At 39.0% G+C, this 17,613-nt stretch overlaps 1 protein-coding gene across 2 annotated transcripts in view; it reads right to left on the bottom strand.

Moving 5' to 3' along the window:
- The window catches only part of LOC148026353 (uncharacterized), a 37,498-nt gene extending 27,651 nt beyond the window's left edge, over window positions 1-9,847 (bottom strand). Inside the window, exons 1-9 of one of the 2 annotated variants that reach the window (XM_087690769.1) lie at window positions 9,535-9,847; window positions 9,134-9,168; window positions 8,884-9,013; window positions 8,559-8,737; window positions 8,327-8,482; window positions 8,114-8,224; window positions 7,780-7,995; window positions 7,604-7,665; window positions 7,375-7,426 (exon numbers count right to left, since the gene is read on the bottom strand). In XM_087690769.1, coding sequence (XP_087546895.1) covers window positions 7,375-7,426; window positions 7,604-7,665; window positions 7,780-7,995; window positions 8,114-8,224; window positions 8,327-8,482; window positions 8,559-8,737; window positions 8,884-9,013; window positions 9,134-9,168; window positions 9,535-9,745 — 1,152 coding nt within the window. In that variant the 5' untranslated portion in view covers window positions 9,746-9,847. Of the gene's footprint in view, window positions 1-7,374; window positions 7,427-7,603; window positions 7,666-7,779; window positions 7,996-8,113; window positions 8,225-8,326; window positions 8,483-8,558; window positions 8,738-8,883; window positions 9,014-9,098; window positions 9,169-9,534 lie in introns of both variants that reach the window. The other variant, XM_087690770.1, reaches the window with a different exon arrangement.
- Between the last annotated feature and the right edge of the window lie 7,766 nt (window positions 9,848-17,613).

The following is a 17,613-nucleotide window of genomic DNA, read 5'->3' on the forward strand; positions in this document are numbered from 1 at the left end:
TGCGGTTTTTAAATTTGAAGCAAACTCATCAACAGCAAAAATCTTATCTTTAGTGCGAATAATTGGAGGAGGAATCACTTTACCCTGTACTATTTCATTTGGAGCTTCCCTGTGGATGAGTGCACTGTGTTGTTGTAAGCAAACTCCAATAATGGAAGATATTTCTCCCATTGTGACTTATGTTCACTAACATAAGCTTTCAACATATCCAAAAGAGTGAGATTCATCACCTCTGTTTGGCCGTCAGTTTGAGGATGAAAAGCTGAGGAGAACTTTAAAGTGGTTCCTAAATTCTCAAATAAAGCACGCCAAAAGTTACTTGTGAATTTGGAGTCTCTATCTGAAATGATCTCAGAAAGCATTCCATGTAATCTGAAGATATATTGAATGAAAAGTCTTGCAGCTTGTGCGAATTTCAATGTTTTATGATATGGAATAAAATGTGATTGTTTGCTGAATCTATCAATTATGACCCAAATCATATCATGACCTTGAGGTGTTCTTGGAATACCTGAGATGAAATCCATTGTGATAGATTCCCATGGATCTTTGGGCACTGGAAGAGGTTGCAACAATCCTGGAATCTTCTGCCTATCATACTTGGATTTTTGGCATACCAAACAAGCCTCAATGAAGTTATGTGTATCTCTTCGTAATGTTGGCCAATAAAAGTAGCGCTCAATTGCACTTAGAGTGGCTGCCCTCCCTCTATGCCCTGCATAAGGGGGTTCATGACTTTCTTTAAGCACCTTTTGTCGAACAAGAAGAGTGACACAAAGGCGATTGTTCATGAGAAGGTAACCGTCTTTGATGGAATAATCTGGATGAGAACCTCCTTGCTGTAAATTTGACCAAATTGCTGCAAAATCAGTATCTTCATCATAAGTATTCTTCATCGTTTGAAAATCTTCATGATGAGCCACTGTAATAGTTGCAATGCGAGGCACTCTAGAAAGTGCATCAGCAACTACATTTTGTTTCCCTGGAGTGTACATAATTTGAAAATGAAACATAGACAAGAAATTTTCCGATCTTGCATGTTTCTCCTGCAAATGCTTTTGAGTCTTGAAATACTTCAAGCTTTGATGATCAGTTTTAATAAGGAATTCATTGCCTAAAAGATAATGTTTCCATATCTTTAAAGCATGAACCACTGCTAAGAGCTCCTTTTCATAAATGTCATACCTTTTCTCCACATCATTTAGACGGCGGCTTTCAAAGGCTACGGCATGGCCTTCTTAATTTAGCACTGCACCAATACAATCACCGCAAGCATCTGCTTCCACCACAAATGGTTTTACCAGATCTGGAATGATAAGAACAGGTCCAGAAGTAAGAGCTGTTTTCAGCCTTGTGAAGGCTGCCTTCTCTTTTTCCTTCTATTGGAAAGAGATCTTCTTCTTTGTAAGGTCATGAAGTGGAGAAGCCATATGTGCAAAATGCTTGATGAAGCGGCGGTAATAAGAGCATAAGCCAAGAAACGATCGCACCTCATGTATGTCATGAAGATGAGGCCATTCTTAGATTATCCTGATCTTTTCACGATCCATCTGAATCCCTTCAGAAGAGATGGCATGCCCAAGGTAATTTATTTTATGCATGAAAAATTCACTCTTTTTACCATTTACTAAGAGTCAATTGTAGAACAATTTCCAAGTGTTGATGATGCTCCTCTTCATTCTTGCTAAAGACAAGAATATCATCAAAGAAAGTACCGACATATTGTCGATGCTCTCTAAAGATGCGCTCCATCATTCGATTAAAGGTGGCTAGTGCATTGGTTAATCCAACAGGAACCACCAAGAATTCATAAAGACCGTATGAAGTGCGGAAAGCAGTTTTGTGTACATCTTGTGGTATTACCCTAATTTGATTATAACCACTCTTTAGATCAATGCGGCTAAAAACCTTTGAGCCTCCTAGACGATCCAAAATGTCGTCAATTCTGGGAATAAGAAACCGATTCTTCATAGTGATTTTGTTGAGGGCTGGATAATCAATGCACATCCTGAATGTGCCATCTTTCTTTTGAACAAGAAGAACCGGTGAACAAAATGGTGAGCTACTTGGCCTAATTAGCCCACGGTTGAGTAGGTCTTTGACTTGCTTTTTGATTTCTTCTTGTTGAGGACGGTTCACACGGTATGGTGCTATATTAGGAGGAGAACTGCCCGGGATAATATCAATATGATGGTCTTCTGGCCTTTCTGGGGGAAGCTGATAAGGAAGATCTTCCAAAAAACAATCTTTATACTTTTCCAAGAGCTGAAGTCGCTCTTGGTTTTCAGCATTCATATTATCTTTTACATCAGTGACATAAAGCAAACAACATTGAACACAATCCTTAATTACTCTAGAGACTTGCATATGGCTTACCATAGGTATGGTGTCTCCAGAAACTCCAGCTTGGATCTCGTACTTCTTGCCTTTGTTGGTGAGTTCTACCTTCTTTTTCTGAGAAAAGATGGTTGAATCTACTCTATGATTCCACGGCATGCCAAGAATCACATCGCAACCATCAAGGTCTCCGATACAGAAGGCATCTTCGTTACTGTAGCCTTGAATTTGAAACTTGAGCTTGCTAATGTAGGGTGTCACAGTCTTCACTGTGTCACCTTCATCAGCATTTAAAGCTTGGCGAACTTCTGCCAGAGTGTCCATCTCTTCATTCTTTAATCCAAGCTCTTTAGCTAATTGCAAGGAAATGATATTTTCATTCGTCCCAAGATCTATCAAGAATAGTGCTTGCTTACCTTGCAACTGTCCCCAAGCTTTTAATAATTTGCGCGTCTCTGGAGTGTGAGTTGTGTTTGCAACTACATCACTTAAAGCATTGATTTTCACTGGCAACTTAGGCTTGTTGTCAGAAACCTTGCTTTGTCCCTTGTTTGGACATTGCTTTGCTATGTGGCATGTTTGTCCACATTTAAAGCACTTCCCTTCTTTCATGAAGCGTTGCTTTTCTTCTTGGGAAAGTTGCTTTGCTTGTGGATATAGATTGGAGCGAAATTGAGGAGCATTAGGAGGTGCATAGGGCTTCATCTTCTTTTGATTTGATGGCTGCTTTTGCTGCTGTTTTTGTCCTTCATTTGGGGCTAAATACTCCTCATCATCACCTACTCTCTTCTTATCATTCTTTTGGAATGATTTGTTGCCATTGTGCTCCATTTCCCATGTCTCAACATGGTCAATGAGTTCCCTGAGACTAGAACAATGATAATGATTAAGAGCAGTACGAAGTTTAAAATGCAAACCTCCTTGAAACTTCCTAAGCTTTTCCGAATTGTTGATCTTCTTGAAATGTTGGACCTTCAAAAGTAACTCCCAAAATCTCTTGGTATAGTCACCAAGTGACTCATTTTTCCTTTGCCAAAGCCGATCCCATTCCATTTTTACATCTCTTTTGAAATGAACAGGAAGAAATTAGCTTTGTATCATGCGAACAAAGGACCGCCATGATTTTAGGGCAGCATGATCATATTCCAACCCCGTCCACTAAGTATAGGCTAAGTCGGTTAAATGTAAAGCTGCAAACTTAATCTTTTCTTTTTCTTTATACTTGTCACGACCATACAAAATTTGAAATTGACGAATAAACTTTAGAAGAATATCAAGATTTCGGGAACCATCATACATACTGAACTTGATCTTCTTTTCAAGTTGAGATAGTGACTTAGTCTTCTTCTTCTTCTTATGCCTTCGTCCATGCCCGGATCTTGAGGTTGAAGATGATAAAGTGCTTGATGGGGATGAAGATCGAGGGTGAAGAATGTCGACGCCTTTGACGATGATGAGGTCTTCCACGAGAAGGGTGTGACTCTTCGTCACTAGAAGAGGGTTCATCAGAGTAGGCGCCAGATGACTTTGAAGAAGAGGATGAGCTTCGACGCGATCTCTTTCTTTGTCTTGAAGTAGAATGGGACTGCCTCTTAGAAGTAGTTGGACTTCTTGATCGGCTCCTTTCATTGGTATGGCTTTGTCTCCTTGAAGCAGATGGGCTTCTTTTCTTGAATTCTTTGGGATTCTCAACTTTTTCTAGTTTGAGAAGTTGGTCACGAATTTGTTGATTCTCCTCTCTAAGACTTTGAATGGCTTGAAGGATAGCACTCGACTAATCCATTGAGACTCTTAAGAAAAAAATATACTCAAGCACTCAATGCAAGGGCTGAAAACAAACAAACTTATAATTGTAAGCACTACCAGTGTTGGGGTGAGGACCGAGCCAAAGCTCTGATACCACTGTAAACGCCCCGAACAACGTAGTATGCTTAACAATTATGATATTCGCTTGTTTTCGAGATTTAATATAAAAGAGAATGAACACTTAAAGCTGAAAATGAAAATTACTCACAAAATTACAGCCATGAAAATGTAAAAGTAATGGAGACAAGATTGAGGGTTGAAGATGGGCAACCCCCCCCTCCGAAGGAATGTATTTCTGCTCAACCCAAGTCCCTTAGGGAAGAGCTCAGTTACAATCAACCTGAGAGTGAGGAGAAGTAATTCTCACTCTCACAAGATCATGCAAAGATGTACAAACACACATGCATTATCTATTATGCAATGATAAGAACTGATTTCTTTACAGTATGAGAGAAGAAAAAGGGGAAATCAGCCTTTCTCCATCGTTGAATAGTAGTACATGGATAGGGCTTGCTTCTTGTTGCTAAAATGAAAGAAAGAGCTTGAGAAGGAGGTGCTGTAATAAATTTACAGGCTTGTTGTCTTGTAAAACAGCAGTGATAGAAGAGGGAATATGGAGGAATTTGATAATGGAGAAGTGGGGAATGATGATGGGGATGGATGGGGCCAGTTTCTGGCTATCTGGGGGTGTTGTACATGAGTTTACAGCAAAGAAAAATGATGCTGAATGAAGAAAAACGAGCTCTTATTTATAGGAGAGGGAAGAGCTAGTACAAAAGGGGAAAGTGGAGTAGCACAAGGCAAGTGTCCAGCCACATGTCATGAGATGTGACAAGTGGTGGGACACTTGGAAACTTGTGTGACAAGTGTCTTGACACTTGTCTCTTCTCTATGGCCTTCCTTTTTGGACTGAATACTGTCAAGAATAGAAACAACCAAATTTAGTAAGCACAGTCAGAGTACAGAACTTACTATTTTTAAAATGACATCCCTATTTTTTAGGACTAGTATTTTTAGGCTAATTCGAGGCTCCTAAAATTTAGGGACATCCTAAAATTTAGGGATCTCCTAAAATTTAAGGACCCTCCCAATATGAGTGTCATATGAAAGCTTTTTCCGTGTACATCGCAAAAACGGTATCAGAATCTTCATGTGACTTTCCTATGCAAAGAAATGTGCATTTCAAGCTTTCAGCCCACACATGCACATTATACAAGCATTTCATGATCATGCCATCTTGTTGATTGTAACTGTCTCTTCTGGTGGATCTAGCCCACACTTCAAGGCATCAATCTTTTCTGTGTGCGAGTCTAACCCTGATATGCATGAGTTCTGGTCACAGGCACCCAATCGGGCCATATAGGTGGAAGTGTGAACTATCTTTTCTCTAACCCACCACGTGGGTCCACCATAACCTGTGACCACTCATCAGTGGCCAGCTCCAATGCACTTTTCTTTATATCTAATTAGTGCAAAGGAAATAAATTTAATAAATCATTATATAGACAAATTAATGAAAAAGGATACAAATTCTATTTCTATAGAGTTGTGACATACACAAACCAAGCAAGCTTTCATAACAAGGCTCCATGTTAAGTAATGAGGGCCGTGAAGTTTGTCATCTATAGAACAACTGGGAGGAGCCATTTGAAGAGGATAAAAGACGAGAGAGAGAGAGAGAGAGAGAGAGAGTACAACCAAAGCAAAACACAGACTACACTAAACGGAGCTCACATGCAGTAAAGAAAGAAGCTAACCAGAAAAATGACTACTCCATAAGGAAAAATCAGATTAGACAAGGGCAAATAGATCAAAATCAGCAAGACCAACCTCAAAACATTGTCGCCCAGCCCGCACAAGATGAGAAAACTGAAAACGCAGATGCAGAATCCCAAAACATAGGCTGCCACGGAAATGCAGTAAACACAGGTTTGGCTAACAGAATCGTAGAATTGGGGCCAATAGACAAGCCGATTAACAGCAAATTGATGTCGCCTAGGTTGAGAAAAGTAGACAGCAGACACAGATGATCAGTAATCAGCAATAGACGGCAGCAGGAACGTAGATCCTAAAATCTGATACAATGTCAAAAGTGGATGCAGCAATGGAAGCATAGAAGAATGCTGAGATAAACTATTGACCATAAGATGGAAGACAGAGAAAAGAGAAAACACAAGAACACTGCAAAGGAGAACTCAAAGATATGCTCAAGAAATGGAATCCATATACCAAACATGAGACGGTCGCATACAACAATGAGTCACTGCTGCATGGGCACTGGCACTGGCTTCCTCTCTCCAATAGGGCATGCACTAGAATCTGCAAGTGATGTATGACCAAACTATGAAGGAGGGAGCCAAATAAATAGGCCAAAAATAACGCAATAAATGCATCAGGTCGGCCAGCAATAAATGCCATAAATCTGATAACAATGACCACTAAAAAATGCAAAGAAAACAGCTAAAACATCTGGCCCGCTGAATCAGATTCGAGACAACTACACGGCTAACACTTTTTCCTATGTATAGAAATCCCCCAATCATTAGACAGCATTCTTCTTGCAGATCTTAATCACTCTCCATCATCCAGTGGCTGTTCCCCGTCATCCGGTGCATTCTCCACCATCAGCCTGATCCGATGCCCTCACTAACACTTCAAGCAGCATGCAGGGACTGATCAATCCGCTTTGTATTCAGCATTTCATTCAGTTCAGTGCAGACTCCTCCTCCCATTCTCTGTGTGTATTTCAGTCTCTCCCTTCACTTCTCTCTATGTGTTCATCTTCTTCTTCCATTCCTCCTGTTCCGCAAATAAACTTTCTCATAACAGGATGTTACCGAGGTCTATTTAGCCGTGCAAACCATCAGCCAAAGAAGCGAGGCTGGGAGAGCATGATGGCTTTCTCTAGTGAAGCCACTGGAGCTAGGAAGGTATGATAGATTTTCTCATGTAGTTACTCGTAGGATTACAATGCTTTACTCTTCCTTATTAGAAACCAAAGCTTTACAAATTACGAGCACCTTGTCTTCAGCCAGATTTAAGAAAGAAACTTATCATGGATTGATCAGGACATATATTAGCTCAAAATTTTACTGAATTAATCCACAGCAGCAGAGCCAAGTACTATCTCAAACACCTTTGAAACTTCAAAAGCACCATTTGTTTATTGGGTGTGATCAGCCTATTTGAGTATTATCAAGATATTTAAAGGCCAAAGAATACATAGTGTACCTTTCTTCTATTGAGTGCAAGGCAGCCTGTTCCTGTGTCCACTATAAAGTACCTGGAATCAGTCAACAGTAAGCCTTATAGTTTGCACAATCAATATTGAACAAATCGAGAGACATAAGCTGTGTTCTACTACAGCTCTGCTTTACTGTGTGCAATACTCATAAACACACAACTAACATGAAGGCAAATTATTTCCCAAAGCAGTACAGCTAGTTTTAGAGTTGCATACCCAGCTTCCTTTCCATCAACAATAGGGCGGACCATGTAATGACCACTCTTAGCATACCTCATCTGCACAAATTTCAAGATTATCTCTCTCTCCCAATGTGTATGAAGTGACATTGAGAAGCCTGAGAGGTAGCATGCAAGACAAATCCAAGTCAATAACAATCAAAAAGCAATTGCCTGAACAGATGGAGGTTTTGTGACATCTATTGCCGCTTGAGGATAGCGCGGATGGTCGCGTGGTACCAGAAGGGCTGAAGGATAAGAACATACTGATGATCCAGTATCCAAATCATCAATAGGACTCACTTGAACCTTCACTATTTTGAAATTTTCTTGGCCTACTGAAGACGAAGCCCGTGAGCTGAAGATTGGCAGCCGACAATGGCGATCTGGCTGCATGTCAAGAAATGCATATACAAATTATCAAAGAGCTGCAGAAGACTCATATATAAGTCATAGTGGCCATATTATTAGCAAAGACAACTAAATCCATTAGCAAGAGAGCACTGACCAAAACATTTTGCCACTTCGAAAACTTCCATCGGTCCCTGAAACAGAACTGCTGAAAAGACATTCGCATTGGCAACCAGCTCTCTCTGTCGACAACAACATATGCCACTACCTGTGCATGACCGATGTTGGTCAGCCAGACAAACCCAAGAGTCGGTTCTCTTAACTTTTGGATGTTATGGCTGAGAGTTTGCAAAATAAGTGTGTGCCGTACCTCCTTATTCTTCAACCTAATTGAGAAGACTAACTCAGTATCCGGAGAGAAAAGGACTGCAGTAAGACCGGGTGGTTCCTGTTGAATCTCCAAGCATGTCTGGGCCTTCTCTGTCACCCAGAAGCCTGTTCGAACCCATGTGCAGAGAACAGTAACCTGCAGTTATATGAATAAGTTAGCAGTTTACCAAGAAAGAAACAATGACACCAGCCAAGAATGAATTGTTGCTGACCTCGCCTTCGTCAAGCTCCAACTTTGAAACTCGTCCTCCTGCATCGGCATACCATGTGAATTTGCCATCATGCCCCCATTCATGTGTGAACTCCTCATTCTTTAGCCTCTCATAGAAATGGCCATTCATGTGCCACTTCAAAGTCCATTGACTCTCTATTCCCCAGGTCATTGCCTTGCCTATGTCAAATGTGCATCATAACTATGTTACAAACGCCAATAGCATGCAAGTTTTGAACCAGCATTACAAGCCAGTTGATTAGTAGCACAGAAGGTGTCCCTGAAAGTCTTGGCTCTGAACAATGGATTGAACAGATGAGTCTCACCTGTAATTGTGATGTTCTCATCAAGTGAAAAGTCCCCCGCTCCTATCGCTGTATTGATCAGCTGAAGATTTTCCATTAATTCTGCATTCTCAATCCAACTATCTCCAGTGGCAGGCATCTGTCTCCACACCTGTCCTTTCAATCGCAGTGTAAGCAGGACAACTAACAGATACTGTGGTTGTACAAGAAGGAAACACACGAACTGGACAATTCACCTTGATGAAAAAGTTGTCCCATGAGTGGCAGATACCTGCTCAGTTTTCCTATCTGGAGCCGTTGATTTTCCTGCAAAAGCCAAAATTGCAGTGGCAGAAAGTGCCATTGCAGGCACTCAAGGTCAGAAATGTAGAACGAAGGTATGGGATAGCTTGAGACTAAGATTGCAGTCACATGGTGGATTATCTAGCCCGAACAACGACAAAACGTGACACTAGAGTTTCAGATAATAATTGATTATCTAGTTCAAACAAAGAAAAATACTATGGACACCCTAGAACCTTCTCTTATTCCATCAAGAAAGACAACAAGCATCATAGATCGTACTAACCTATCTTTTCTATACCTTATTCCATCACCAGAAAGAGAACAGCAGAGCCATTAGTGTGTGCTTTGCGGAAGAAATACACCAAAAGTATCAGAGCGCTGGCGTACCTGCTGCCTCGCACACCGTCGATACAAAGCGCAAGCCCTGCGGTTTCGTCGCAATGCGCCATGGCAGGTAGGCTTTCTTTCCGTGGTCCACAAAGGACGTTATCCCCGCCTGGCAGCATCTGTGAAAGGAAACGAACCCCGTCCTGCCCGCCATTGCCGAAGCCGCAGTGTTCATGGTAGCAGCCATCGCTCTGGCGATGGCCTTGTCCATGGCGTACACACACAAAGAGAACTCGGAAATTGTCCTTATGGGGGGCTAATGCATCCATATCCGTATCATAATTTGAGGTATGAGACACGTTCCAGATTATTGGCATTCTCAAAAAACGAGCTAAATGGGCTACGGCAAGTGATACATTTGTGATTAAGCTTCACATGTATGTTAAGGTGGACAATACGGTTATAAGAATAGGCTACGGCAAGTGATACATTTGTGCTTAAGCTTCACAGGTATGTTAAAGTGGAAAAGGTTTTCTCAACCACTTTAAATCATAAATTGGCAAGAACCCTCAAATCTATCTCCTCTCATGCCAAATTCTTCAAGCATCCCTAAGTTCCACTTTGAATCATAAATTGGTAAGAACTCTCAAATCTATCTTCTCTCATGCCAAATTCTTCAAACATCCTTACATTGTCGTGGTGTTACATGTCCACACATGAAAAAACTACAAAATCTCTACAGGATTTATAGGAAGCAGGACTAGTTTGCTAAAATAGTTTGAAATATCTAGTATCATGTTTAGATGACTTAATTCCCACTTTAGATGGATCTTAATATATACTGTGACTTATTTCGAAGGGAATAAGTCGCCCAAGACAAAGAATAGAGAAAAATAGCGTGATTTATGAAAATCAAAATTTTTATCTATTTTTTATGGCTTTTCGTAATTTTGTCTACATTATGTTGTCGAGTAGATACATTCCGATCGTTTTGAGTACCTAGGTGTTTATATTCGAAGTTCATACGACGAAGTTATGATTCAAACAAGTTGTAGACGTGCACAAAGTAGGAAAAAAATGAAAATAGAGAAAAACAGTAAAAAAAAAACATAAGCTTTAAAGCTAAACGCCTTAAGCTTTTATGAGTGAAAGGGAGTGGAGAAAAACTATTAAAGGGAGGACAAGGAGAGAAGGAGGGCCATCATCAAATTAAGGGAGAGAGACTAGAGGTTGAGCTTGTATCCCTTGCCTTCTTCGAAGACCATCATCGAATTTTGGAGAGAAGGCTTGAGGATGAGCTTTAAGCCCTCGCCTACATCGAAGTTTTGTCATCACGAGTCGCTATGAAGCTTGGTGCCCCTTGTCTTCCTCGATTCCACATTCTTCTCTTCTTAAGTCTTTTGAACATGTATCTTGCCTATATCTTAATTCAAGAATTTGTTTACCACATTCAAGATTTTTCTGAATAAGTTTTATTTCCTTGAGTTCTTCTCTCATCTCAAAGCATCCCTACGGCAAGCGACTTTTTACGAACCCCCCCGCACGAATCCCATGCAACATCTGGTGAGCCCGACATGAAAGCGTTGCTTATGAATCATCGAGATGGAAAACTCTTCGAATACTCCACCCACTTCATTGACTACTTCTTCCTTTTCGACCGATGAGATAAAGACTTTATTACAAACTCTTTCTTCAGCCATTATGATGCAGAATCAACTGATATAGTTATCAATGCAGCAACAATAGCAGTTACATTAGCAACAATTGGATCAACAACGAATGTTGCATCAAGAACAAGAGCATATGCATGGTGCAACCAAGGCGAATTGAAACTGTGGTTAGTGAGCGCAAATTATTTGATGGCTGAAATGTTTCAGCCTATCTTAAAGCCTTTAAAATCCAATTGCGCTTCTTCGGAGTTCCATCAAATTGGAGCAATTATTTCTTGCAGCTTGTCACGCCTTCTTTGCGTGTTAGAGTGACGGATTTGTTTGTGCAAGTCTCTAACTTGAATGTTTTCAAGAAAGCACTCTGAAGGATTATGGTATTGCTACATGGAAGATATTCGGAGAGTGGGTCTATCATCCCAACAAAGGACTTGTTGATTCTAAGTTGTTACAGGAGTTTGAAGAGCGATATAACCAGTTGGATGCAATAAAGCAAAGAGCTCTAAACTCGGAGAAAGTAGAGCTATTCTTGCAAGCGGCTAATCATACACTTCGGGACGAGTTGGGAGAGCTTCTTGAAGACCGTACATAACCTATGGGATTGAAGACTGATTGGCATGATGCTGTCGATGCAGTTTCTACACTAACAAAGAGGCAGAGATGGAAGGCTCGCTTGTAGAACGGCATGCAATCACCTCGAGCGATGTCTTCTCCTACCTCGGCTTCTCCTGTTGCACCATCCACTACTTCTCCTATTTCTCATCATGTGTCTATGACTACTTCTATGTCTATGCCTATGCCTATTCTTATTGCAGTTGACAGACCATCTGAAAAACTAACTGTCGAAGATATGATGGAGGAAAATTTAAAGAACTTCAAAGACCTACAAAATAAGATGACTAGAAAAGAGTAGCAACGAGCTCTAGTTTTGGCCCCAACTTCATCTACCCCTGCAAATTCTTTCATGATGGCAAAATCTCAAGGAGTTGAAGTGCTTATGGAGGAGAAGCGAAAAAGAGATGATCAAGTTTCCCTATCTTTTTATTCAAAACTAGAGCCAAGTGTAGATGAAGTTCAGAAGCCGAAAGTACAAGAAGATAAAAAAGCCCCGACGAAGACAAAGGATCCGAAGCCGAAAAAGTAACCTAGATTCAAGCTGCTTTCCGATATTGAGACGACTACAGACTTAAAGAAGAGTGAGGAGATTGATTCTGATAAAGAGGTTATTGATGGTCTTTATAATGGGCTATTATGCTCGGATACTATGGAGGATCTTTCAGCATTGCTGAAAACTAAAAATCAAGAGTTATCATATGTCTCACATGTCAATTCTCTGGCGATGAATTGTGAGATTGTTGATTTCATGCTGCAAAAATTTTTGGGTATTGAGAATTCTTAGCAAATAGTGTTCTTTGCTGAAATATTTGAGTAAAAAGATATTCAGAGTGCTAATTTACAGCAACAAATAGGATTTACAGATGAAGGAGCCTCACTATTGGCTATTAATATGCAGTCTGAAAAAGATATGGTTGATTTTTGTCAGTCAAAAGAATTGGGTGTTGTTTATACACAACAAAATTTGTGTTTTCCAGGGTATTTGCAGCAAGAGCTTAAATTTGCAAGCTGTAGCAAAGAAGCCAAAATACAGAGACAATATAAGTCTATTAACTAGAAGGTCAAATTACCTTTGGACAGTATTGATGATTTGCCAATGATGGATATGAATAAGATTGGAGTCACGGGATAGTTTGATGATCTACCAGCCAAAGAAGATCTGGATGCTATGATGATCTACGACAAGCCAATGGATGTAGAGATGATCTATGAAAACTTACCTACTTTGATTCTTCCATATGATCCAAGAGGATGCTGATAACCTATGTCAACTTATCTACTTGTCATATTACCCATATGATCTTGGTGGAAACAAAGTTGCAAGTGGTAAATAAGGTAGCACATGCTGGAGGATGTGCAAGTTTAAAGGGGGTGGATGTTGTGGTGTTGCACATCCACACATGGAAAAACTGCAGAATCTCTATAGGATTTACAAGAAGCAGGACTGGTTTACTAGAATAGGTTGAAATATCTAGTATCATGTTTAGATGACTCAATTTCCACTTTAGATGGATCCAAATATATACTATGACTTGTTTTGAAGGGAGTAAGTCGCTTAAGACAAAAGATGGAGAAAAATGGTGCGATTTATGAAAATCAAAAGTTTTGTGTATTTTTAATGGATTTTTGCAATTTTGCCTGCGATGCCTTGTCAACCAGATGTGTTCCGATCGTTTTGAGTACCTGGATGTCTATATTCGAAGTTCATATGACGAACTTATTATCCAAACAAGTGCAAACATGCATAAAGCAGAAAAAAAACGAAAATAGAGAAAAATAGTAAAAAAAACATAAGCTTTAAAGCTAAACGCCTTAAGCTTTTATGAGTGAAAGGGAGTGGATAAAAACTATAAAAGAGAGGATAATGAGAGAAGGAGGGCCATCATCAAAGGTTGAGCTTGTATCCCCCGCCTTCTTCGAAGACCATCATCGAATTTTGGAGAGAAGGCTTGAGGACAAGCTTTAAGCCCCTCATCTACATGGAAGTTTCCATCATCGTGAATCGTTACGAAGCTTGGTGCTCCTTGTCTTTCTCGATTTCACCTTCTTCTCTTCTTTCTCAATTTGATATATCTGAAAAGTCTTTTGAACATGTATGTTGCCTATATCTTAATTCAAGAATTTGTTTACCACATTCAAGATTCTTTTGAATAAGTTTTATTTCATTGAGTTCTTCTCTCATCTCAAAGAGTCCCTGCACGGCGAGTGACTTTTCACGAACCCCTCACACAAATCTCGTGCGACAACGTTCCACTCCATGTGGTGAATCACCCTACAGTTGAAGAGGACTTGCACAATCCCTTTATCTACCAAGATGAAGAGGCATAGAGTGTGCTATAAGACTGGCAACCTATGGAGGTGTATGCCTTCACACTTGATGTCGAAAAGAGGCTAAAGAGTTCCCCTTACAAGAGAGGACATAATTTGGTATGTCCTCTCTTGGTACAAAGGCCAATAGCATGGCCACATATCCACAAACTATACTCCTTGAGAAACTAAATCTAAGAAATATGGTATCCTTATCAAGCTTTATAGAATTGAATTCCTCTTAGAAGACTAGAATAATAAATGAAGTAGAGTAACTTGATGACAAGAAATTCACCCACAAAAGCAACCTCCTCCATCTCTAGCTAGATTGTTAGATATGGATTAGGAGAATAGTCCAACTCTAAATAACATGCAAGACTAACATAGCAAATTGGAGGCTAGGTTAAGCAAGCTAGAAAAGAACTCAAGCACTTTGATGAACTAATCAATACCACTCAATATAGGAAAGATGCACTTAATGATCTTGTTGAAGAAGACCTAGGGCAACGAATAAGAAGGAGGGAGGCTCGCGATCCATGCAAAAGCACCAACGTCAGTATTATAAGAGTGTTGACATGTCCTTGGTTATAATTATAATCTCCACGTATCTCCTTCCCTATAAGCACCCTACTAAAACATCACCTAACCCTATGACACACTTTCAAAAGATGGTTATAGGGACCCAAGGCTAAATATACATGGTTCAAGTACCATGTGCTAGAATTTTGTTAAAAGATGAGCTTTAGGATGCCTCTAAAGCTATTATCAGTAACCATCCCAATCCTAGCAAGGAAAATTTGGTGGCAACAAAGGACTTCCATGCCATGGTAACTCTAGCATGCAAATATGCAACAAAGGTGGCATAAATCATAGACACAAGGTTGGATATTAATGTACTTAATGATAGGATCCTCCATATGTTAGAAATCCCTCTCTAGTGAATGATCATTTCGTCTTGAGAGTGGAAGATGACTCTCATGTCCAACCCATGGGAGTACTTTGAGTAGCTAGTTAAAATAAGAACCTTGCAATTTCCCACAACTTTTGTGCTCATATAAGATGTGAACTATGATAGCATTGTGGGAAGACCCTCGTATGCATGAATCACTCTACTATATGACATGGAGTTCAAGAAAGCCTATGTCAAGAATTAAGACACATGGAGGGCTAGTTAGAAAGCATGAGCTACAACTAGAGAACCTTAGGAGTCACCTTCAAAACTACACATATGCATGCCTATTACTTACTTGGGCCAAAAGAAGATGATAGATGGATTCATGTTCTAGCCACACCAGACCCCTCATGGGAAGATAGAGAAAACAAGTTGAATAAAGTTAACCTACGGAACCCATGAACCTATCCTTAGGGACCCTAACCCTAGAATTTGACATGGATGTGTCCTTATGTGTCTTCAACATATCTTTAGGGTCAAGCCCACTTGCAATATAACTAAACCCAAAGAAATTAACCCTAGACTTTACATTTAATGACATTAAGGATGGCCTTGACCAATATCTCAATTCTCGAATCTCGGATGATGAGTAGACAAATTACATCCTTTGATAGATTACTTAAAAAGGCTTCACTTGGGACACCCTCCATGAAAGATGTCTACAAGCCACAATAATGTATTAAGGACCCATAGGCAAAAGGCTACACCAAACTCCACCAAACTCCTTGAGATTCAAAAGGCAATAGTTTGCTTAGACTTTTAAGAAATAGTTGTTGTTCTATAATATCCTAAAAATAAGCTAATGGATGAAATCAACTCCCATTCTACCTATCCCCTCCCACCAATAGGAACAAAGCCTCCACAATCGAAGTTCTATTTTTGAAATATCAAAAAATTATTTTATAAAAAGATATGGACACAAAATTATTAAGAATTTTTATTATGAATACCTATTTTTATCATCTCATAATTGTGATTATAACATCATTTACATTAATAACAAAGGATTTAGGCCAGTTTACATTAATAATATATATAGCATTACATGATAATGACAATTGAATCTAAATTCAATTTACCAAAAAGCTTAATGCTCATCTTTTTTCCCTCCCTTGTTTTGTTTTCCTCGTCTCTTTTCTTCTTTAGTGGTAGCTTGTTTCTCTCTCTCTCCCTCTTCTCTCTCATTGCCATGGATAGAGAAAATAAATTTTCAACAAATTTGATTTTCGATAAGGAACCCAAGCTCTAAAATCACATCCATATTTGTATTCAATTCATTCCAAACAGACAGAAGATAGATTTCTACCATTATTAGTAAATGTAGCTTCATTACTATATAATAAACAAAACGTAGGAAAAAACAAAGATGTGAGAGCCTTTTCATCTCTACTTGGAAGGGTAGAATCAAAGTTTTCATACTTGGAGAAAACAAGAATAGCGTAAAAGAGGTTTTAGTGTAATATGTATTTATGCATAAAGAGTTGCATTTGGAACCCGAAGCTTTAAATTTTCTATTGCATAGACCGAATTATAAATATTTCATTATTAGTACTTTTATTTTATTAAACTTGGTATTATAATTTTTTGTGATAGATATTTATTTTTATTTATAGATATCTATCCTTACAATTTAGAGGAATGACAGTCAGTAGAGTCTAATATTAATGTTATGCATGGTTTGATTAGAGAAGAAGCGTACAAATGTAGGGGAAAAACGTGGCTTGTAGAGAATGTAATATTTTTGAATGACCATTCTTATATTATCCCTATGCAATATAGTCAATGGGGAGTAATATCCATTCTTCTTTTATCTAATTTTACAAGTCTTGAGTGATCTTTGCCAAGTCCACCAGTCACTAGTGAGAGCTACAATTTGAAAATGCTTTATGAGAAACAGAGAGTATTAATACCTAAGATATTAAGTAGACTAACCAATATTACTTTGTTTATGCCCATTAATGTATTCATTGATTTCTTTTCAATATTGAGACAACAAGATCAAAGACCATATTATCAATCAGGAGAATAGAATATGATCATGTCTTAAGATAATGAGTATATTCAAAGCAGATTATTGCTAGAAAAATATCATTCTTAAGAATAAACAAATTTGGGTATGCTATACCTCAATCTAGCAAGAAGAATAGAGGCATTTATTTCTCTATTTTTATCCTTCAAGATCTAAACACATTCTAAGTCCAAGGAAATAAAGTCATTTCTCTTGCTTATGTCACCAATAAGAAACAATACAAATTGAAATATTTTGAATTAACCTCCTCAAGCATGTCAGAGAGCTCGTCCTTTAGTGCTCCTAGTTGATGTGCTTCTTTTTCTTCTACTTTCTTCCTCGTATGCTTCCTCCATTTCTTTACTCATTCCTCTACAACCTTTTCCTCCTCATGCACTCTTGTATTTCTCTCATGTGTGATATCCTTCACTATAGGGTATGTGTCTACCTTTTTCATCTTATATGGTGGCACATTTAGAATATTGTATGTCTTCTCATCTGTAAGAGGAATTGGCTCTAGAATGTTGGAGAATCTATAGCTTAACCTTCTTATGATAGTCATATCCTTATCCATAAGTGTCAACCTATGT

Source organism: Lygodium microphyllum, chromosome 13 (genome assembly GCF_053477565.2).
Source record: "Lygodium microphyllum isolate KBCC chromosome 13, Lygodium_microphyllum_v1.1.10, whole genome shotgun sequence".
Taxonomy (NCBI): Eukaryota; Viridiplantae; Streptophyta; class Polypodiopsida; order Schizaeales; family Lygodiaceae; genus Lygodium; species Lygodium microphyllum.